The sequence below is a fragment of the Podarcis tiliguerta genome (assembly GCF_965153285.1).
Source record: "Podarcis tiliguerta genome assembly, chromosome: 13".
NCBI lineage: Eukaryota > Metazoa > Chordata > Lepidosauria > Squamata > Lacertidae > Podarcis > Podarcis tiliguerta.
Window position 1 is genome coordinate 37,120,236 of NC_139546.1, and position 22,897 is coordinate 37,143,132.

Here is a 22,897-nt window from a genome sequence, read left to right on the forward strand (position 1 = left end):
CTAAAAGTTGTAAATAGGAAAAAACCCAAAATGAAAACAAAATAAAATTAGAGCAAGAGACAGATCATCGGAGGGGAAAGCACTCCTAGACGTAAGAAAAGTGGCAGGAAGTTCCACCTTCCCCTTCTAACTCTAAGTAGATATCTGGATTGAATGTGAGTATCCCTTCACAGGAATAAAGGGGAGGGGGTGGGAGATTTTGACCCTGTGGTGGGTGGGATTTGGATACACCAACCCCACAGGGGGTAGGATATGGAGGGATGGAGAGAGACAGAGAACACGCCCCATTGGTCAAATTAACTAGCGTGATATGGTCCCAGTCTCCCCACTCAAGGAGAAGGAGCGGCAGGGAGGGGGATAAACAGGATATAGATTTGCCAATAATACATTTAATAAATCCACCACAAAAAAGTTTAAATGGATTTCATAAAGCATTTGCATCCTCCAGTGACCAGAAAGTCCACTTTATTTTAATTTTATTTATTTTTTTGCAAAGTCTGGCAAAAAGGTGGGGACAGTTTAACCTTCCAGTGGCCAATAAAGGTTTGAAGAAAATGGGAATGAGATATGGCGGCACACAGAGGAACCACTTCCCAGTCTATGTTCATCTATTCCATGTAGCTCAAGCAGACTATACACCGAAGTGCGAAGAAACCAGCGTTCTAGGTCTTCCAGCAACCAGACACAGCAAGGTTTGAAGCACTTCCTACTCTCTGCTTAAATGCTATGGAATGGCACCAAAACCGGAGTTCAAAGATCAGCTGACCAAAAAGTAAAAATATTTTTGTTTAAAAAAAGAGTTAAACCAGGAAGCACCTAAGTGACGTAGAAGCAGAGAACTAGTCCAGAGACCTCATCCTCCTAACAGTTGCAGATATTCTTTGGTCACTGGTTTCCTCTTTATTTCCAAGTCCAGTTCTCTCCATCTGATACATCCTCTATAAATAATTTCCAGTCGCACTGCAGATGAGCTAGAGAACTAGGCTGGGAGGCTGTCAACTGCGCCCCTAGAAAACCATAGAACTCTGAAGATCTACAGCTTCTCTCCATTTCTGGGTTGACCCCCCCCCCCCCCCCGTTTCGCCTGGAGTGATCTGAGATCAACAGAGTTCTAGGTTTTTCAATGACCAGAGGTCCCAAAAAATGTGTTTCGGGCGGAGAATAAAAACTAGGGCAGCCCTGAAGAGACTATAAAGCGACTGGCTGGAATTCAGTAGTGTGGAAAAAGATGGCCAATTCAGTCTAAGGGGTCCAGAACTGAGGGTTTATTGGGCAAGGGGAATGGAGCGGGGCGGGGGAGAGAAGAGACCTGAACCCTGCCAAACTTCAAAGAGGCTGCCCACCCCAGCCAGGACAAGAAAAACAGAAGCCGCACGAGGGGAGGGTGGGGGGAGATGGAAGAAGCATTCACAGGAAGTAGTCCGCAACAGGCTTCTTAGACGGGATGCCTCGAGTTTCTTGGGGGGCAGCTTCAAAGATAATAAATTCCTTCTGAAGGTGTTCATCCAGTTCCAGGATGGCTGCCACATTCCCACAGCTGTGTGCAGAGCAGAGGAGAAGGGTCACAAAGGGATGCCTCCAGTTTCATCAATGCCATCCTTCCACCCTTCAACACACTGACCCTGCAATCCCTCCTATATGCCACACAGCTCAAATGGTACACAGTGCTAGGCTTGCCATATCTGCCCACTATTCCACACCCGTCCCTTCTGTCTTCTCACCGGTAGCAGTAGTTGGGAGCTGACCACACAGTAAGAACTGTTTCGTTGAAGTGCCACTTGTACCCTTCCATGACCAGCTGATGCGCTCGACAGATCATGTCGATGTCGTTCGCCGCATTGAACTGCGCCACCACGTCACTGCCGAATAAGTAGCCGGCACCTCGTGGGCTCACCCCCCAGCCTGTGGTATCTGCAAAGGACAGCAAAGCTGGGATTACGACACAAAGGAAACCATGTACCAGGCATGATCGACTAGGGAAAAGGGCAGCTGCTCTTGATGAACTTAGAGAACCAAAGCTTATCAGCAATTGGCCAAGAGGTAGGATTTCGTATAAAGCCCTCACCCCACCCCGCTTGGGCTGCTCCACGTCCACTTTTACCAATCAACCCCTTTTAAAAAGTACCAGAGTGAGATGAAATGATGAGGGCAGAAAATACCTGATCTTCTTTAGATCAAAGACTCAAAGGTTCTTGTTTCAGAGATTTTTTGAATACTGCACTAAGCAGTAAATAGAAGCTTTAAAACAAAAACAAATAAATATTCCTTTAGCTCACTGTGCAGTTTATCGGGCATTAAACCCACAGAGACTATAGCATCCTCTGCACAGGAGGACAGATTCATTAAATAAGTTCCACGGAGTGCTCAGAACTCCATCGTATCAATTGTGACCTCTCTTTAGCAGCTTGTACAGAAGTACAAGGTCAGATCAAAGTTGCTGGGGACCTCTTGGTATCAGATTCCGCCTCTTTGGGTTTCAGTGCAATTTTAAGCCAGAATTAAAGGCTCAACGCACTTCTACTTAGGCTACACGGCTCTTCCTGGTACGCTCTACTCCAAATACTGTTTAACCTATTAAACTTTTCCTGGAACAAATACTATTACCATGTTAACCATATCCAACGCGCAAAGATTCCTTTCTCCTTCATGCATGGCGCGCGCGCGCGCACACACACACACACACACACACAAAACCACCCCACTCCATGCACAAATATACCTTCAGGGTCAGACCAAAGAAGATCACACATGGGACCATCATGAGGAACCTCCTGTTTGCGATCTATTGTTCGAATCTGGTCCAGTGTCTGGATGGATGGGGACAGACCACCATGGACACAGAAAATCTGCAACGCAAAAGGAATGTGTGCATTTGGAAAGCTGCATATAGAAGCTCTAGGGCCAAATAGCACCTCCCCACCCACCACATTGAAACTCGTGCTGTTGCCTTCCCATTTTAGTCTACCTGTTAAACTCTATTCTCACACCAGAAAGCCTAAGTGGGGTTTTTTTAGGCTGTAAGGCCCTTGCAGCAGGGACAGGGCCTCTAGTACTCTGGAAAGCCCTGCACACAGTGATGCACACACTCTTTCTCAAATACTCCTACCATAATAAACACACACAGCATGCTTACCTTGCCATCAATGATAGCAGAGAGGCTGAGGTAGTCGAAGATCTCAGTGCAGTAGCGCCAAACGGTGACAGAGCCGTATTTCCTCAGGCACTCATCGTAAAAGCCATATACCTGGGTGATCTGTCTGCTCTCATGGTTGCCACGGATGAGGGTGATCCTGTCAGGGTACCGGACCTGTAAGAGAAAACAACCAAACCGACATAGACATGGAAATGTTATATAACCCAGAATTCCCAGCATCTCTATTCAGATAGAACAAGGAAAGCATCCTAGGATTCATCTGGGGCAAGGGTCATTCCTAACCTTGAGCGCCAGCAGTAGCAAGAATGTTTCAACACTGTAGAAGCCACGGTCGACAAAGTCACCCATGAAGAGATAGTTGGTCTCAGGCACATCACCACCCACCTGCAGGAGAGAAACAAAGGGCAGGTAAATATATTGTCCCAGGAGAGCTTGAAAGCTGAAGTTGGGCACTGGAATTGGATGGCTGAGCAGTACTCACCCTGAAGAGCTCTTTAAGGTCATAGAACTGGCCATGGATATCCCCACAAACCTGGAAAGAATATTGAACTCTTTAATGTTCTCGAGGTGGCTATTACTACTATCATACCTAGTCCAGTATATCTGAAAGACCGAGGCCTTTCTCTCTGCCCACCAGTAAGCACTAGATTGGCACGGGCATGACATTTTTGGTGATAGCACAAAATTCTTGAAACTACACCCCCACGGAAATATGTGTTCCCTCTGTCATTCCTCTTATTCAAAAGAACTTTGGAACTTTCAGAACAATCCAGGTGCTGTGTTTTGATATTCTTTTTCTTCTGTTACTGTTCATTCATTAAGGCAAGAGAGGAGAACCTTGTTCACATTCCTCTGTTGGCCTGTGTCCAGTTTCTGCCTGCTAGTAGGGAATGAGGCCAAAGGCAGAAATGGATGGAGAAACAGCTGTGACTTGTACCTCTTATACAAGACTACATTCCAGTCAGGCAAAACTCAAGAGGTTTGTACACCTACGCAGACACACACCAAATTTCCATCCAGGAAAGAGACATGATTACATTTCAAGCACATGTTCCAATTGAGGCAAAAACACATGAGGATATTACACAGTAACATGGCATATGGAATAGTTCTGAAGGCCAGATAGTGTCCTGGAAAGTCACCTTTGGCCTCCCTCAACCTGCTTCAAAGGATGTATTTTTATTTTTTTTAATCAGCAGCATGCTTCAATTTCTTATTTGTAAAATGCCTTGTGACAGCATTTTTTTTTAAAGGATAAAATAAAAAGTTCAGGTGTTATTGCTGCCAGCATTTGAGTCCCCAAACACTGACAAACATTCACTAAAAAACAAGACTCACTGTTACTGGGGAATCTACTCTCTGGACGTTGCTTTCTTCCACCAAGATCTCTCTGCAGAGAAAGGAAAGGAAATGTGTCTCACACAAGACTACACCATAATTGGCTGCATTTTACAGTCTTAGAACAGGTATTCTTATAGATGTCAGGCAACACTCACCTGGCCTTGGCACAGAGGGCTTTGACCTCGCTCTCCTTGATGAGCTCACAGCGCCGCAACTGCTCAATCTGACGATCAAGGTCACTGATTTCGGCCATCTTGCCCCCTTGTAGGAATAGAATTGCAGTCAACTTTAAAAAAAAAAATTACATCAAGGCAAACAACTTGGATGACAATGGGGAAAAAGAATCGAGCACATACACCCAGAAAATATTTCCATCAAAAAGGATGAGAGTAAAAGTCAAATAATAGGCCCTCAGCTCTATGTTGTTTCCTACTATTGTAGGAAGAATCACAAGGAATATCAGTAAGGGAGAGACTTACAATCTATATAAGCTTTTCCTAAGCTGGGGCTCTCCAAATTTTGCTGGACTATTAATTTCTATTGGTCAAGCAGGCTGGGGCTGATGGGATACCAAAACATCTGAAGGACAGCAGGTTAGGGAAGGCTGATCTATATAGTAAACCCCTTATACTACCCTGAGGCACCTGTAAAGAAACACTTCAAGAAACCTCACATACTGTAACAAAACAAAAACAAATAAGAAAGTGAATTAAACCCAAGCTGGATTATGTTTATATATGTGTATTACTAAAAAGTGCTGGAAGAGACTATACTTTCAGACCCTCTGATAATATGAGGTTGTTGGTATCAGAGGCATTCTCTTTCAAGCTTCTCCAAAGATTTGTGCAAATTGTCTCATATAATGAAAAGGCAATACATAGATTTGGAAGGCAGTAAAATAAAATGCATTGTTATAAAAACAATGATCATTGTTCTACACACTTCTGTTATCAAAGGGGAGAGGGTGGTGAAATCTTTATGTTGTGCCCCAGGACTTCTTTTCAACATCAACAGAGTGAGCAGATTATCTCCTAGAAAAAGTTCCCACCTTCTCCATCTTTCTTATCCAACAGTGATGAGAAGGTGCCTCCACCCAACCATCTCATTCAAAAAGCCAGGTCTCCACGTCACTATCTGATCTCTTTGCCCAATGATACCCAGAACTTTTTAAGATAAGGAGTGATGAGTCACATCAAAGGAGAGAGCAGAGCATGACCAACTACCTCCTGTTACCATGACAATGCCACCCTATAGGTCTCTAAGATCTTCCTATCATGGCACCCATCTTTGCTTCTCTGCCCCCTCACGCTTCTAAATGAGCCCATATCTCCTGAACTCGCCATTAAAAGGGCAAAGGGATATTTGCATATAAAGAAATCAAGCAAGTTAACAAAACCTACTCAGCCAGCTGCTACTTGCTGTATTCCCTCGCACCCTCAGAAGGGCCACCTTCCACCCCACGCCCATCCCTTTCCAAAAAGCCCTCCTTTCGGGGGGAAAACATAAAACACCTCACTCCACGAGGTTGGACACCCCCAAGACAGAGCGACGCCTGCCCCCTCCATGAGCTTGAGGGGAGAGAAGCCCCTATTTCTCCCGCCTCCTCCTCATGGGCCCCACCTGCCCCGCTCCCCCAGGAAGCTCTGGCGGTCTCGCTTGTGAAAAGCGCCCAGAGTCTCCCTCCAGGTGACAACTCTCCCCTCTTCCCCCTCCCGACCCCACAGGCTGCTGTCTCTATGGCAACCAACTTTCCCCGGCGCCCCCGCCCGCGGCCAGGATCCAAAGGAAAGGGCGTCTCCCGCGCACGAGGACGCCCCACCTCCCGGGCGCCTACCTGGGGTCCCGGTAGCGGCGGCGGCGACGGTGGCGGCTGCTCCGCGGCTCCCTCCGGCTCCCGGGCCCGGCCCCTCCCCCTCTCTCTTTCCGGCTCTCCCACCAACTACTGGGCGCTGGACGTCACTTCCGCTTCCTTCTTGGACCAAGAACGGGCGCAGGTGAGGCGGGGCTTCTCTCCGCTATCCCTTTGAAGGGGCGGGACCTTGACTCATCGGATGTGACGAAAAAGGGCGGGGCGGGGCGGGGCGGGGCGGAAAAAGTATGCCGGCCATGCTGGGGTTTAAAAGGCGTCGCTGACACTCCGCCGGAAGTGACGGAAATCGTGGGGGGGGGAACCCTTTTATTTTATTTTATTTTATTTATTGAATATATGCCGCCCTATACCTGGAGGTCTCAGGGCGTTCACATAAAAAATCACAATATATAAAATCAAAATAAGAACAATAACCCAATAACACCCCAATTACTATTTAATTGACGCGCATCCCTTTTAAATATGAACATTGTATTAGTCAGACAGCACTTCACAAGGCATTTGCACGTAGTTAGGGGGTCGAGAACGAAAGCGGGGCTGGAGGCCACCTTACGGGACTTCAGGTTCTGCTGGACTACAGCTCCCGTCATTCGTCGCCGTCGGCCTTGCCGGCTGGGGCTGATGGGAGTTGGAGTCCAAATGTCTCTCTGTGTCTCTGTATCTTGGAGGCAGAAGGATGTCGGTCTGGAAGTGGCCTAGTATCACGGGCGGAAGCTCCTGGAGGGAGGGAGCCTCCTGAAATGGAGGCGAGGATGCGCCTCCTGATTTTCTGAGGGCGCGCCTTGGAGGAGCTCAGTTGAAGCCATGCGTTGGCGGGTGGGGAAGTGATTTTAAAGTGCCCCCACCCCCCAAAGCGGAATGATTTGCAACCCTACTTCTCATCAACGCTGTTATGTTGCAGGAAAGAGCTCCGTCTGAAGCCCCTGGGGTGTGAGTTAGCAGTCTAAACAGGGCAGGCAGCGCTGCGTTCCGTGGATCCATAGGGTTTCAGCCGAAGGGGCGGAGCTATGGCTTTAAGGGGCCTGCTTAGTCCTCGAGCTTTGATACATGTACAACCTTCGAAATGCGCATAATTATTTTTCTGCTGTATATTTTCTGTGTCCCTCGTGTACTGTCCTCATCCAGCCAAACACTGGACCAGCATATATATTCAGAAAAAATCAAATCCACTTGTGCAGAGGTTAATTGTTATTCTGGCTGAATCCAGAAGTTTGTCAGCGCCTTCCATCTCTTAACACTTGTGCTTTGAGACAATTGAGCATTTTCCTAGCTGAATGGGAAATAAGACACCACCAAAGACGTAGTCCATGACACCAAAATAGCCATTTCCCACACTTGGGATGATAGCTTCTCTCATTATGCTAAGTTTGAACTGTGAAATATTACAAGACCACATGAAAGCCTGATTTATGCATTTACTGAGGATAGCCCAAGCTGATGACTGTCCCCTTGTTCTGTATCCAACACTTTTCAAAACCCAGGGTTGGGGGTTGTTAGCACACCCAATTGAGTTTATGGTCAAGCCACTGAAAAAAAGCCACTGAAAAAAAGACATCAATCCTGTCTCACTTAAGACTATCCTATCCATTTCCCCCTCCATTTGATTGCAAATTGGACTGTGTTCTATGTAGTACAAGGGTTAACTAAAAGCATTGCAGCACAGTATACCCATATTTTCAAGCTCCTTCTGCATGTGATATTCCTATTCTATAGGCCTCTAGCCAATCTGCTGCAATGGAATTACCAGGTTAATATGCCAGGTCTTTCTCTAACCAAAATATCTTCTATAATCCACACTTCCCAAAGATTACAGGAATTATTAGCAGTAATCTAAATAGCATTCAGATAATTTCCAGCTCTACGTCCCATATTCATTCCTCAAACTATCCATGATCAGAAACAATTTACTGTGCAGTACAGTGAATAAAAACTGATGTGGCTTCTTCTAAGAAAAGCTAACCAGCAAAGTCCTTGATGCTACTTCCCATGATCTGTAACAGTCTTCACCACTATTTTGCTCAACACTTTTCTGGGGAAGATGGAGACACACACTTTGATAGCTAGGTCATTTAAGTGGAAGCATAGCTGAACAGCTGTATAGAAGAGATTCAAGCCCCTGGCTTCAAAGACTCTCAGAAAGAAGGGCAAGGTGGGGGGAACACAATCTGCCACTCAACAGGAGAGTATTTGTCCAAAACATCTGGAGACCACCATCAACCCCGGCCAGCATGGTCAATGGTCAGGGAGGGTAGGGCTATCAATGGCTACTAACTGCTATAATCCGCCTCAATGGCTGGAGGCAGAAAATGCTTCTAAATACCACTTGCTGGAAACCACAGGAGGGAAGAGTGCTCTTGTGCTCTGGGGTCCTGCTTCCTGGTTTCCCACAGGCATCTGGGTGGCCACTGAGAACAGGATGTTGGGTCAGGTGGGCCACTGGCCTGAACCAGCAGACGCTGCTTATGTCCTTACGATGGGAGCTGGAGTCCACAACATATTGAAGGCACTGCATTCATTGGCTATCCCTGGAGTAAACAATAATGGGCAAAACAGGATATAAGCCCAGTGCAGCTCCTTGTACATCTTTTGGTACGGTGTGCGTGAAAGTTTCCATCTAGAACTCTTGGGGGGGGGGAGAGAAAGAACAACAGAGACCCTGGCAATGTTTAAATAGATTCTCTTTTATTTCTAGAAGTCCGCGAGTCAGGCGTCGTCCCAGCTCCGGAGACATTTCGGTGTTATGGCCACGGACCAGGAGTGTCGTCGGTCACCAGAAGGGAAAGCGGGACATCACACACACACACACACAAGGCATACAGAGGTGGCGGCGGGGAGGTGGATCAAGGGGCAGGAAGAAGCCAAGGCTTCTGGGTTCTTTCAAGGCAAGGCAAAGATGTCCACCTTTCCCTGCTATAGAAGCTGGCAGAGAGGGAGCAGGGCAGGGCAAGAAACAGAACAAGAGACACCACAGGCACAACGTAACAACAAAAGAGCGCAGCCAGGCCTCTGATTTTAATAAGCATGATTGGAGACAAAGAGGGACTCGCTGGCAGCGGCTCCGCCTTTTCCAGATGGAACATATTTGCCCTGGCAGGCAAGGCTGTTGGCCTGTGTAAAACAAGAGGGGGGAGTGAGAAGAGATGTTGGAACTGCTTTCCTCTTTAAAAAGAAAAGCTACACTGCGCACATCCTCCTTATTAGGATCACAGCCACAACATAAATTAGGCCCCTTTTCCTGACACACAAAACTCCTGTCCCCTACCAGGAGGAAACACCAAGGAGTCCTGATTCCCAGCATCACTTTACCCATAACTTTGACAATTGCAACCCCCTGCCACCTTGCCCATAGCCCTACCTTTGGCCACCAAAAGTTTGGGAGAACAGAACCTGGGAGCCCTGACTCTCAATGCAATGTGTGACCAGTTAATTTGTTTATTTTCCAGAGACACACCTCAGACCCCTTCCTGTTCCCCACCAACGTCGCTTTTCGTTTTTCTGCTTTTTGCACCCAACCAGATTTGTTGCATTTGAATCTCTTACTAATAATACATGTCTTCCTAAAGCCCTTTTGAGTGCCTCTGTCAAAGGGCAGCTTTTGGGGAGATGATCGCTGCACACACCCAACCTCTGAGCCCCTTAAAAGAGTTGCTGGTGTGCAGGGGCTACTCAGCCCCTTGCCCTGACCTGCTAGATCCCACTCCCAAGGGCCACAGGGGCCCCGGCAATACGTACCAAAGCGCGCTTGATGTATTCTTCCTGAGCATTCTTGAGGTTCTCTTTCTTGCCACTCCAGGCCTTGAGGGCAGAAGCTTGCAGGGCACGGCCATAGGAGAAGGTCAGGGCCCATGGCTTGTGCAGGGGGCAGTTGTTGATGGCATTCAGGTTGATGGTGGCCTCTTCCTCACTCTGGCCACCAGACAGGAAAGTGACACCTGCGGCAAGACAATAAAGTTAGCAGCTGGTAAGGAAGGAAGGGTTTAATATCTGAGAAATGCAGAATTGAAGGGGGAGGGGGGAGAAGCAGAGTTTGATCGCAGAAAACGTTAGGAAAAGAGGGTATTATATCCACACACACCCCAGAGCTGCATCCTGAATCACCACTTGTCCCTTCACACACAAAAACAGGTTTGTCTAGACAACATCTTTTTCAAACAATGTCCCATCTACAGGAAGCTGTCCAGGTAAAAGCTAAAGGAGTTTCCTTGAACAAATACAGTGGTACCTCCAGTTGTGGACAGGATCCGTTCTGGAGCTCTGGTCGGATCCCAAGGTTTCCGCAACCGGAGGGACCGCTTCTGCGCATGCGGCAAAAACCCGGAAATATGCTTCCAGGTTTGCCGCTTATGTATCCCGAAGTTTACATAACTGGAGGGATACGTAAGCGGAGGTACGACCGTAACAAACTATGGTGGCAACTCTGTAACCATTAGAATGATAACTCCACTATTGAACAGATACCAGCAACTGTCCTGTAGGGATGGGCTCTATATATTACTGCAGTGTAAATTGTTGAGGGCTGCCCCATATTTTTTGTGGGGCAGGAAGGAACAGGTGCTTCTGGGTCCCGTTCGCTTACCAGTAACTGCTGGGGGCACAGTGCGGCGCAGGGCGGTGACGGTGGCCATGGCAATTTCCTCATTGGTGTATTTCTGGGTGCAAGCGTGACCAGCGGTCACCATGTTTGGCTTGAGCAGGGTCCCCTCCAGGTAGATGTGGTGGTCGCTCAGGGCTTTGTACACGGCAGCCAGAACCTAGGCATGGCAGAAGGAGCAGGAGGTCAGTGCTGGGAAGTCCTTCTGAGGTCCTCCTTTCCTGCCATGACAGAGGCAAAAAAGGGCAAAAGCAGCCAGCCCACACCAACGTGCGTCAATTAAGTGCCTCCCTCCACATCCATCTCACCTTTTCAGTCACATACTGGCAGCGCTTGAGGTCATGGTCACCGTCAGGGAGGATTTCAGGTTCCACAATGGGGACAATCCCATTCTGGAGTTGAGAGACAGGGGAGATGGACAGTTAATTACGATCCCACAGAAAAAACCCAGAGCTAAATCAAAACACAGTAAGAATTCCAAGTTGCAAGGAGGACATTTGATCACATGCCTAATCTAGTTAGATGCAACTTAGGCTCTAATTGAGGGCTCCACCTCGATATTTCAGCAGCTACTGAGTATGTGGAACTTCTTCCTAGTTCAAGTACATCAGAGCTGGAAATTCCACCCAGGAGGGGAAGCCACATTTCCAAGCTACCAAATTCCTTGCTGCCCTCTTGTAGCAGCACATGGGTATTGCAGTTGCAGAAGACTGCCTCCACCCATTTGCAAAATAAGGGCACTGCATGTCCTTGGGAAATTTCCCAGAGCAGTATTTGGCGAAGAGGACGAAACTGCCATTTCAACACTACCATCTTGAGGTGCACTCTGAATGCTAAGCTGCAAGGCAGATTCAAAGAACTGCCCTACAGAGTCAGACCACTGCTCCATCCGTTTGTTTGTTTATTTGGTGTACTTCCATCCCACCAGCCATCTAACGACCTCAGGGTTGGTTACAAATCCCTTTTTAAAATATATAAACAGCGATACAGAGCAGATAAAACAATCCTAATGCCAACCGTCTGGTCAGTCATAAAACGATCCATGAGCTGCTCATAACCTGATGACTCAAACTTCTTCCAGCATCCAAAAAACGGAAAACAAGCGGGTCTTTCTAGAAACTGCTTAGTGCTTAAGTAGGTGTTGATGAATGGCCCCTTTCCCCTCAATGCCTGCTGGCACTCACCGCCTGGCAGATGCTGGCGTAGCGAGCCAGCACATTGGCATTCTCCATGATGGCCAGGTGGGAAGGGGTGGTTGGAGTGATCTTCAAGACGCAGCGCCACTTGGCAAAGTCAGCGCCATCCTTCTTGTACTGGGCACAGCGTTCAGACAAGCCATCCAGACCTGCGCAGGTAAAAGGGGGGTTAAGGGCGGATGCCGTCGAGCCCAGCTGCATCTCCTAGCTCCAGGCTAGACTGACTTCCCTTCATAAGTCCCCCTACCAACACACAGAGATCTAGACTCACCCTGGGTAGTAGTCTCTCCGTTAGTCCCAGCAAGAGGCACAACACCTTTGTCAACCTGCAGGGAGGAAAGCGAGACAGAGAAGTCTGTTAAGCCTGTGGCTTGCTTCGTGGCACGTTTCTTTCCACTGAGCTACACATCTCGCCCTATCAAATCATTCATTCAGAAACAAACAACATAAATAGTGGCTCCTGCTCATCAACTTGCTAGCCCAACTCAATAGTCTGTAGGCAATATGTAAGTTGTTTAGCACTTAAATGGACCAAGATTTTTGTTTGCTTAGTGAATAGGTAGCTGGGATTCAAAATATCTGGCCGTGATTTGGAGGGAAGGAGGCAACAGAGAAATCCAGATGACCCTGTGGTCTCCAATGCTTTCATCCCCATTATGTTTCCATCTAAGCATATCCATATTTATGCAGTAGGACTGCAGTGTTTATAGTCCGTCTTTTTGAGGCAAGAGAGGTAGCAGTGCCCAAGGTGACTTTCTCTATGCTGCCAGCCCCATATGTGGAACTCTCTGCCCCATGAGCTTAGGCAGTCTCCCTCTGTCTCCATTCCAGTGACTGAAAACATTTCTTTTTAAACAAGCTTTTCCCTATTGCTGCTTAGTGCACTGATCACAAGTGCCGTGATGAAGTTCTTTGTGTGTTTTTTGGCTGCTGTTCTTAGTTTGGTAATTAGTGTTAATGGCCAGACCACTCTTTTCCTTTCCTATTTGTAAACTACTCTGAGCAAGGAAGGGGAAAGCACCACTATACATTTTCTAAACAAATAAGCCATCAAGTCAGGCAGACTTTAAAAAAATTGAATAACAACTGCCCCTCTCACACACAGGAGAGAATGCCTCTTCTAAAACGATGTCTCTTGACATGTGGAGAGGTTATTTAAATTTAAAGAGAATAGGAATTTTCTTTAAGGTTTGCTCCGATGCTAGCTCAATCAGTTAACAAGCCCTTCTGCAAACAGATTTTTTAAAAAGTGGGTGGTGCCTTCAAGTCGGAGCATTTTTTCCTGCGTTGTGGTGGTTTCTTGTTTTTTTGCAAGGTCATGCAGTCTTCAAGGTCGTGCGTCACCAGAATACTGGAACTGGCCTACCAGGGCACCAGACATGGTGGGCTCGGGCATTTCAGACTTATCACTTGCCACCCGTGTCGCTTACCTTGATGCCAACAACGCCGCCCTTGTCCTTAATGACCTGGGTGAACTGGCGGCCATCATCGGCTTTCTGGTACATGGTCTCATGGAAGAGGATGACTCCACCAATGCAGGGGTTGACCCGGTCATCAGCGGTGAAGAGCAGCTGCCTGTAGAAGCGACGGTTTTCTTCGGTGTTCTCGGCGCCGATGGACTGCAGGCGCTTGGCAATGCTGCCTAGGAGGCGGAGGAGAGGATGAAGCAAACAGTTGTTACGTTAACATGAAGGCTGTGCAGCCCTTTTCTGATTCCACATTCCTGGCTCGTCCTCCCCACCCAGCAGCTCTCCGTCCCTTACCGGTGGATTCATCAGCAGCAAGGATGCCTTTGCCCTTGGCCACAATGCGGTGGGCAATGTCCGACAGCTCCTTCTTCTGCTCAGGTGTCAAGGCTGGGTATTGGTGAGGCATCTTGAATGGCTAAACTGGAGAAGGCAAAGGAGTGTTAATCCAAGCCTGGCAACGCGGTCTCTTGACGCCCTGTAGCCTTGCCTTCCTCTTTTCTGCCTGCTCAGTCCTGTATCTGAAGGAGACACCCACAACAAGGACCTTCGTGTCTGTACAGAGACTGGCAAGGAGGGCGGGAGAGAATTCTGCTCCTCCCTGTTGCTATGGAAATCGGAGGATTCCCACTAAGGTCAAAGGGGATGCCCAGATTAAAGCCATACTTGAAAGAAGAAGGAAAGGCTTCAGCAGGTGATGGCTAGCAGATACCAAGGACGTTTCAAGGACAGAGGAAATAGCCGTTTACCCTGTTCCTCAAGAGAACCCCAGTTCTCCCCCCCCCCGTTTTTCCAACTCCTCGCCATGCTCTGAGCTTTCCCCCTGATATTAGCTACCGCAATCAGCTGCAGCACCTTTGCAATGAGAGTTCCATTGCAGGGGGGGGGGGACTGGAAAGTGTAAGCGAAGGAGTTAGGAATATTTACGCTTACTTAAGGGTTTTTTTTTGGGGGGGGTCCTGTTTTCTTTTCCCCTCTGCAACAGTTGTACATTAAGCTTCACCACGTGATTTCAAATGCTGCGTTTCTTCCCCCACCGGGACTTCCTCCTCCCTTCCCCCACTCCACCCCACGTTTTACCGTCTCCATCTTATCTATCTCCAAGTCCGATCCCCATATTATATAAACCGCCGCGGCGGCGGCGGCAGGGAGAGAATATCCGCAAGTGCTCCTGCGACCATTCCTTATTTTTTTCTTTACCCCCCCCCCCCCCGAAATCCTAATCTGTAAAGAGGAAGGGTTCTCCTTGGAGGAATGCGTGCGTGAGAAAATGGGGGGGGGCGGGGGGAGTCAAACCTGCCTTCTTCCTTAGCAGCAGCAAACAGGAGCCGGGATGGGCGCGAGCAAAGTGAAGCGTTCGAATCGAATGCTCAAAAGAAGCTCCGCGTTCCAGGATCGAACGTCATGTAACAGGGCAAGGCGGAAAAGGGTGTGAAATTGACTCATTGAGGAGGGGGGAGGGAGGAGACTTAAAGGGCCCAAGCTCTCCCACCCCCTAATAGCGGCGAAGGTATTTATTTAAATATAAGGAAACGGAGATAAGCGTGGACGAACTCTGCTCCACTCGACTGAGTCCTACGCGTGGAAATAAGAGGTTTCATTCCCGTGGCCGACCGTGCTGCAGAACCCCAGCATGTGCTTAGGAGCAAAATCACGTTTTCATACTTGCGATTAGATTAGAAACCTCCATAAGATAGGCGCATTCACTGCATACCCTAAAAGGGCACATGCACTTTTTAACCTGCTCGTTTAAAGAGCACGAAGGGATAGAATGTGGTTGAGGACCGAGGGCGTTGCCCCATCTTCCTGGGAGATGGAAAGGGAAGCCAAATCGGGCTCCATAGGTCTTTTCCCCCCTTTGCATCCTCTGCCAGACTCTAGTTTCAGCGATGACCTTTCAAGGGGACACCTGATCCCCGCTCCTCCAGCTCCTCTGTCCTTTTCTGAAGGACATGCTGCTATTTCTGGATCCCCCTCACCCCCATGAGTGTTGGGCTTTAGCTGCGGAAAAGAGAGAGCGGCCTGGGCATGGGACTGATTGTGCAAGAGAGAGAATCGGAGTGGGAGCGATAAGATGGAACCGGTGGCCCCGCAGAAAGGAATTTTCACAAGCGAAAGGGCAGCTTCTATAACGGGGAAAGGCTGCAAGCCTAAGCACATTTGCAAGAGAGTAGGACCCGTTTGAAAGGACAAATATTTGCTGCCCGTAGCCACAGGCCACTGCAAAACGTTGCCTTTAAATGCAGGATAAGGGATTACAGTGCTAAAAGATCAGAACAGCAACAACAGCTGATGGCGAAGATTCTGAACTCCCCATAAAAGCTCCAGGGTCAAAACTGGTGGCTTTATCCGTATAGGGGCAGCAGAGATTTCTTTGACAAGACCAAGCATCTGGGTTCTGAAGTTGTGATCCTGTCAGTGCTTTATTGGCCTACAAGCTGTGCATAGGGCTAAAGATGTCATGGGTGGCTAACTGAGATTGGGGGTGCAGAGGAAGAATCGTAATAATGACTCAAAACCTGCCCACCGAAACAGTCCAGCTGTCCAATAGTTTTTTTAAAAAGCAAAACATATAAACCCAAAATTATCTGAACCACTTTGAATTCTGCCCAGAACTTAACCCAATTCAGGGCACCTTCCCAGAGCCTGGTTTCACTCTTCTTAGTCCTGTAAACTCATAAATAGGGGTGCATCAGAGCAAGCGCAGAATGCCTTTTGCTCAAGACCACACTGGGATGAGCCTCAACCTTTCTGGTGTTAGGAGCCAAACATTCGTCCCATCTGACATTCTCTGGCGCCAGATAAGGAGGTTCCCTTGGCATCTGTCTTGTAAGATTTTAGGCACCAGGCAGATACATTCCAGTTTTCCCAAGCATTTGGATCTTGCCGTGGCTTGATTTTTGGCTTGTACATGGTGTCCACATTTTGGGGTGGGCAGATGTTATTTTTCTGTTACTGATTGCTGGTGGATGTAAACTTTTAGTACCATGTAACTTTGGGCTATTTTATGTCATCTTTGCATTTTAAACTTGCTATCAGTTGCTTTGAGACCTCTTTTCTTGTAAAAAGGGGAGGAATAAATTTAATAAAATATGCTAATTGCAATTTAAAGTGCCACTGATCCATGTTTTAAGGGAAACAGTGCATTTCGGCATGTTTGTATCAGTTGTAGGGCAGATTTCCCCGTGCAATTACTGCACTTGTAATGAACCAGGAGAGATTCAATAACCCAGAGGAAAAAGCTGGGCGCTTTATGCACATCCAAGATGTGGGCTGGGGTGGAAAACTGGGCTGTTGTCGGTTTTTTTGCACTGAGCAAGGAACTGCCAGGGGAGCACCGTGGGTTATATAACACCCCAGCGGCTGGGAAGTGAGAGGCAGCTGCTATTTGATTGATGAGAGGAGCGAAAAGGCCAGGCACCTGTGGGGTCAGTGTAACATGGGAATGCTGCAACACCCCGCCCCCCGCCGCCTCTTTGCCTTGGCTCCCCAATCCAAAGTCCAGAACCTTCTTCTTAGCCCTGGTCAGAATCCAAACTGGGCTTCTCTTGGGGTGATTACGGTAATAGCTGAGTCACTGGTCTCTGTGCAGGAAAGCACGTAGCAGGCGGCAGGGGGTACGAGAGAGGCGCCCCTCCCCCTCCCCCCATTCGGACCTGACTGGCGACTATAAACAGGGTTGGCTGATTGGGAGCTTCCCTGCCAGAACTGAACGTACGCGCGGCTTGAACGGCAGAAAGGTCACTATCCGTTCAGATCCCTCTTCCTCATGCGCCGATTTCTTTCTCCCCACCCGATCCCAACGCTTTTCCAGTAAGGTTGCCTCCTGACCTCTTCCCCCTCCCTGAGGAGAACGTCCCTGTCTCTTTTTAAAAAATATATCTCCATTACTCTTTTTTTTACGTTTCCAAAACGCACAGTCATGCCGAGCAGTTAATCAACAAAGTGATTTACACCGGAAGCTGCCCGGCCTTTTTAATTAAATAGCAGGTCAGGCACCCATTCAACAGGTGAAGCGTTTCCCGGATTTCTCCACCTCATGCACTGCCTTAAAGGGTACAACAGAGAGAGGAGGTGGCGGGGGGGGGGGAGGCCTACCCGCAGCAGTTAATACTGTTTGCTCCACCTCTGCAGGGCCAGTAAGACCAACCCCTTCTCACCACAACTATCACAGCCACTCGCCCCCTATAAAGTTTCTGCAGAGTCTTAGATCAGCCAGCCTTTAAACGACAATGCAGTCGAGCAGCTGCTCATCCACAACGCCAAAATGACCAAGCCCCGAAATGTTAACAAGGGGGGTATAGGAGGAGGTGTCTAGGCTCCAGGAAGAAGGTGGCGAAGGCTCCCTGTCTCTTTGAAACGATTGCTGAATGGCAATAGATGTTCATTGTTGGTTGTTTTACTGAACGGTATGGATGGCAAGCCGCTTTGAGAGGACTCAGTACAGAAGCCTTTTGAATAATAACACTACCACTGGGCTTCTAGTGCAGAAGTGTAGGGGGTGAAGCTTTCCCCCTCTTCGTCTTCATGCTAAGGAAAGTTTAGCCTACTAAAATTTCTGCTCCACCGGCAACTGTTAAGGGCATTATAGCTCTGCCTTCCCCATCTCAAATATCAAAGAGCCTCGCTGCAGATTTATTGTGGCAGCTTTCGTGGACTTAAATCCATTTCCTCTGAAGGATGGTGTGGACTCTTGTCCACAAAAGCTTATGTTACAATAAATCTGTTAAGTCTTCAAAGTGCCATAAGACTCATTAATTGATTTTTTCCCCTGCAACACATTAACCCAGCTACCCACCTCTGGAAGCTCTTGCTCCCCAAAGAAGTGGCAGTGGGGGGGAGGAGAGCAACAAAGGGAGGAGCTTGACTGTGCCCCCCCAGGCCCTTCACAACAAATAAGCAAAAGCAAGGCAGATTCTTCCAAGAAACGACTGCAGCCCTTTTTTTTTAAATGCCAGATCACTAGTCGGCAAACTGCAACCCATTTAGTGCCCACAATGATCTACCATACACACCCTGTCCAGACCACTTTATGTGGAAGAGGGTTTTCACAAGTAATGTTCAGAATAGCTGCAGTGTGGACAAGGGTATCCTTTTCATGCAGGATAGAAAGCAGCAGGCGGGGCTTTTAAAATCAAATATACATTCCATTCAATGTAGGCTTTACATCTGAGTTGCAGGTGCAGGGATTGCCCGACCTGATTGAAAGTATCATTTGGAAGAAAGCTGCCTTAGATAAGACAAGAGATGGAAGCAGGTTAAGGAGGAGCAAAGAATGAGCCAAGGAGCAATGGAGGTCCAGGCAAAGTGAGGCCACAGGCTTGCTTACAAGACGAATACTGGAAGGTACAACACACACACCCACCCAAACCCTGGAGCGGTGGATTGGGCAAGCACCAGGGACAGAAGGATTGAGACAGACACACACACACATACTTCCTGTTTCTGTGTCCCAGATACCATGGGATTATGTGAGCATTACTTCCTCAAACAATCAGCAACTGTGCAAGACTTTTGCAAGTCATTGCAGCATTCAAAGGAAACAGCCGTGTTAGATAATATAGCTGGAGTCCCTTTGGTCTTACATGGAGTAACTACTGGATGTATGAAAACAAGATTCAAGGTTTAGGGAGGCCCCATCAATTACGTAATAAATAAATGATAAAGGGGGTGATGGGAAGAGAAGAGAGACAGAATTTAAAAGGGGGGGGGGAATCAGACACAGACAGGCTCGGTGTTGTTGCTTTTTTTTTTTCTTTTAAAGGAGAAATATACTGTTCGTAAACTCAGAACAGGCAGAGGGTTTTGTCTGTTTTAAACAAAAGGATATGCCCTTGAGACAGCATCCACCAATCGCATGCCTTGTCATTCACAGAGATATTGCATAGTTGGAAGGGACCCCGAGGATCATCTAGTCCAACCCTATGCAATGCAGGAATATGCACATGTCCCATTTGGGGATCGAACATGCAACCTTGGCGTTATCAGCACCACACTGCAACTAGCTAAGCTATAGATGTCGTTTCCCACTAAGGCCGCTCACTGCACCCCTACCGAGCCCCACATCCTTTCTCCCTTGAAATCTTCCCACAATCTCATGCAGGCAGCATCTCGGGCCCTTTCCTAGCAGCGCGACCATCCAGATTTGCCCCTTCTCCCGACTCCCGCCCACCCCTCCACAGCCCCCTCCTTTCCCTCCCATCTCCCAGATACCGTGGGTGTAGCGGGGGTTCTGGCAAGACACGACGGCTCCGTTGGGTGCTGGGTGACTGGCAGAGGCAAAACCGGGGGCCGGGCTGTATAAGAAGGGAGCCGGAGCGGGAGGGAGGGGCCGCGCTAACCTTCTCCCCGACCCCTGGCCTTTTGCAGGGCAGCCTAAATATAGGCCTTGGGGTCTGGGAATGTGAAACACGAGGCCTCTGACATTCCCTGCAGAGCAAGGAACAGCAAGGGTGTCACGGGGCCCGGGGCTGAGAGACCTGTGCGATACCCCCTCCCCCAGTGTGGCTCAGTCCCAACCAAGCAACCATCCCCACACATGCATGCTATCCTTCTCGCTGCCGGAAAGCCACGTTTTGACCCACTTCCCTGCAGCCCTGCGCTGGCGGTGGTGCAGACTGCAAGCAACCCCTAGGATTTAGAATATATTTTGGCCATCCGCCTCAACCCGTGAGCTGTATCCAGCCCCCTCCTGCCTTTCCCAAGGAGAAGGCTAAAGGAGGCAACTTCCACCCTCCATCTTGGGTGATTCCCCACCACCACCGCCAATTTTCTCCGGCTACTGGCTTGCATTTTAAAGCTTCTGTTGGGTTTCCCATTTCTGCCCCTACCCCAGGACCTTAAGTCTCCCAGCGCCATCTGCTGCCCCCCTGCAGGAACAACAACTCGATACCAAAAGGGGTTTGTTTTTCTTTTTAAAAAACGAGAGGTACATATGCAACTCGCTGTTTAGGTTACAGAAAGATAGCATGATCCATTTCAGAGATGGCAGACTCTCGTTTGCTGGAAATATTTTAAGAGCGGGGCGTGCAGCCATCAGTCAGGGGTGCATCCTGCATTAACACAACCTGCATTGAGTTGTGCAGGGTGCTATCGTTGACCTCTAGGGTCCCTTTCCACAGTATGATTCTAGGATTGTGAAATCTTTTTTAAAGCAATGGGTGTGGTGGACCAACTCAGCTAAAGGAAGTGGATTCCTGATATTTAGGGCCTGCGGAGGAAACAGGCCTTAAGATTATTTAAGGGACATGTCAGGCTCTTCAAGTCTACAGTTAGAGCTACACAACCAATTAGAACTGGGAATTATCACACAAACCCCACCTCAAATTATTACTGGAAGAGAAGGCAGTGGCTACACCAGCTGTAAAGCAGCTGGCTGGCAGACCAAGAGCCCCTCTGTTTTTCTAGCAGATGTCTCGCTGCTATGAAGTGGACATGTTACATCTTCCAAAATTCATCAGATGATGAAGGGGGCGGGGGAAGGCTGTCTCATTTTACATTATATAAGCAGTGCCTCAGGGTGAGGTGCAGAGCAAGTGTAAACACAACTAGATGCTTCCTCATGGGCGGGTGAATTTGGCTGCTACAGGGCTTTTGGAACTTCAGCCAAGTCCTGCGATGAAGAGTTGACATTGCCCTGGCCTGTTTAGCAGAGAATATACCCAGGCCAAACCTTTTACAGGGAGACACAATAGTTGCCTAGGGCAGGGCTCAAGCCAATGGGTACAAGTAGCAGATTGCAGCTAAAATATCAGGCGAAGTTTCCTTAATGGTAGGAGCTGTTTGATAGTGGAATGGACTGGGGAGTTTTGGAAGCTGAGGCTGGTCACCCAAATGTCAAGGATGATGAGGTTGCATCCTGCATTTGCAGATCGCGTCCTGAGCAAGATCCTGCTCTTGAGCTAAATCACCAACAGTGATGATGGTTCTAACATTTCCCTGCCACCTAGAAAGAATAATTTCTATCTAGAGATAAACATGGGTTAAGATGTCCATGGATCACAGAGGGATTTTGGGGAAAGTAATGACAAAAGCATGACTAAAAATCAGCAAGATGACTTTTCACTTTATATCAAGGGGTTGTGTATGTACAGATGTAATTTGTGTATGGTGTGCCACACAAATCGTACCTCTAAATCAGCCTTTCCCCGCGTTGGTGCCACCACCTTGATGTTTTGGACTTCAGCTCCATCAAGCTGCCTGGGACTGGCGGGAGTTCTTATTTATTGCACTTACAACCCACTTTTTTATCCAAGGAGCTCAAGGGGTGTATGTGGCTCCCCCCTTGTGAGGTAGGTGAGGCAGAGAGGCAGTGACTGGGCCAAGCTCACCCAGCGAGCTTCCTGAGCCAAATGGGCATTTGAACCCTGGCCTCCTAAGTCCTAGTCCAACACTGTAACCATTTCACCACACTGGCTCTCTCCAAGTACAGTGGTACCTCGGGTTAAGTACTTAATTCATTCCAGAGGTCCGTTCTTAACCTGAAACTGTTCTTAACCTGAAGCACCACTTCAGCTAATGGGGCCGCTGTGCCACCGGAGCACGATTTCTGTTCTCATCCTGAAGCAAAGTTCTTAACCTGAAGCACTATTTCTGGGTTAGCCTGAAGCGTATGTAAGCGTATGTAACCTGAAGCGTATGTAACCCAAGGTACCACTATATTCCCTAGGACAGACGCTGCTTGGCTTCTGAGATCAGACACTATTTTGGTGTTTTAAGGGATCTGGAGGACACCAGGTTAGGGAAATTCTATAACATACTGAATTTTGAAATTCTGAGTATGAAGAGTTTGGATTTGATATCCCACTTTATCACTACCCTAAGGAGTCTCAAAGCGGCTAACAATCTCCTTTCCCTTCCTCCCCCACAACAAACACTCTGTGAGGTGAGTGGGGCTGAGAGACTTCAGAGAAGTGTGACTGGCCCAAGGTCGCCCAGCAGCTGCATGTGGAGGAGCGGGGAAGCGAACCCGGTTCCCCAGATTACGAGACTACCACTCTTAACCACTACACCACACTGGCTCCAATGCCAGTGATGTTGTTAAGAGAAAGGAACAGCTGGGACTGTATCAAGAAGAGGTACGAGCAGGGCAACCGGCTCCAGTAAATAGGTATATAAACTTGGGGGGGGGGGGGAATACTGTACCTATTAAGCAGGAACCATTGGCAGGCATGGAGAGAGACTTAATAGTGATCCTCACGCAACCAAGATGCTCTGTGCAGCATTTGTGGCCTGCTGCTGCTGCTGCCTCCTCCTGCCTACAGCAATAGGCTGTGCTCC

At 48.3% G+C, this 22,897-nt stretch overlaps 2 protein-coding genes and 1 long non-coding RNA gene across 5 annotated transcripts; 1 reads left to right on the forward strand and 2 right to left on the reverse strand.

The window, feature by feature from the left end:
• Positions 1 to 160: 160 nt before the first annotated feature.
• Positions 161 to 6,479, reverse strand: PPP4C (protein phosphatase 4 catalytic subunit). Its single transcript, XM_083409325.1, has 9 exons — positions 6,330 to 6,479; positions 4,651 to 4,756; positions 4,493 to 4,544; positions 3,636 to 3,686; positions 3,437 to 3,538; positions 3,134 to 3,307; positions 2,720 to 2,846; positions 1,722 to 1,911; positions 161 to 1,537 (listed from the first exon to the last, which is right to left on the reverse strand). Exons 2-9 carry the CDS (start codon positions 4,746 to 4,748, stop codon positions 1,408 to 1,410), a joined length of 924 nt encoding a protein of 307 aa, XP_083265451.1. The 5' UTR covers positions 4,749 to 4,756; positions 6,330 to 6,479; the 3' UTR covers positions 161 to 1,407.
• Positions 6,480 to 9,026: 2,547 nt separating this feature from the next.
• On the reverse strand, positions 9,027 to 22,897 carry ALDOA (aldolase, fructose-bisphosphate A). Of its 3 annotated transcripts, none has more exons than XM_083409747.1 (9): positions 22,763 to 22,897; positions 13,916 to 14,041; positions 13,583 to 13,794; positions 12,424 to 12,478; positions 12,141 to 12,301; positions 11,265 to 11,348; positions 10,942 to 11,116; positions 10,098 to 10,297; positions 9,027 to 9,473 (listed from the first exon to the last, which is right to left on the reverse strand). In XM_083409747.1, the coding sequence occupies exons 2-9, from the start codon at positions 14,025 to 14,027 to the stop codon at positions 9,378 to 9,380; spliced, it is 1,095 nt and encodes a 364-aa protein (XP_083265873.1). In that variant the 5' UTR covers positions 14,028 to 14,041; positions 22,763 to 22,897; the 3' UTR covers positions 9,027 to 9,377. The 3 variants fall into 3 exon arrangements, with proteins under 3 accessions (XP_083265873.1, XP_083265871.1, XP_083265872.1); XM_083409745.1 differs by lacking the exon at positions 22,763 to 22,897 and adding an exon at positions 19,832 to 20,382; XM_083409746.1 differs by lacking the exon at positions 22,763 to 22,897 and adding an exon at positions 14,919 to 19,887.
• Positions 10,304 to 10,829, forward strand: LOC310662757. The gene is made up of 2 exons (XR_014504310.1): positions 10,304 to 10,720; positions 10,753 to 10,829. It is a non-coding gene; the product is annotated as an uncharacterized lncRNA (long non-coding RNA).

Coding starts and splice junctions, on each gene's coding strand:
- PPP4C (XM_083409325.1), bottom strand. CDS start 4,748: ATGGCCGAAATCAGTGACCTTGATCGTCAGATTGAGCAGTTGCGGCGC. Junction 4,545..4,650: donor GCCCTCTGTGCCAAGGCCAG/GTGAGTGTTGCC, acceptor CTTTCTCTGCAG/AGAGATCTTGGTGGAAGAAA. Junction 1,912..2,719: donor TCTTTGGTCTGACCCTGAAG/GTATATTTGTGC, acceptor TGTCCTTTGCAG/ATACCACAGGCTGGGGGGTG.
- ALDOA (XM_083409747.1), bottom strand. CDS start 14,027: ATGCCTCACCAATACCCAGCCTTGACACCTGAGCAGAAGAAGGAGCTG. Junction 12,302..12,423: donor CGGAGAGACTACTACCCAGG/GTGAGTCTAGAT, acceptor TTACCTGCGCAG/GTCTGGATGGCTTGTCTGAA. Junction 11,117..11,264: donor GCCAGTATGTGACTGAAAAG/GTGAGATGGATG, acceptor TGCCATGCCTAG/GTTCTGGCTGCCGTGTACAA.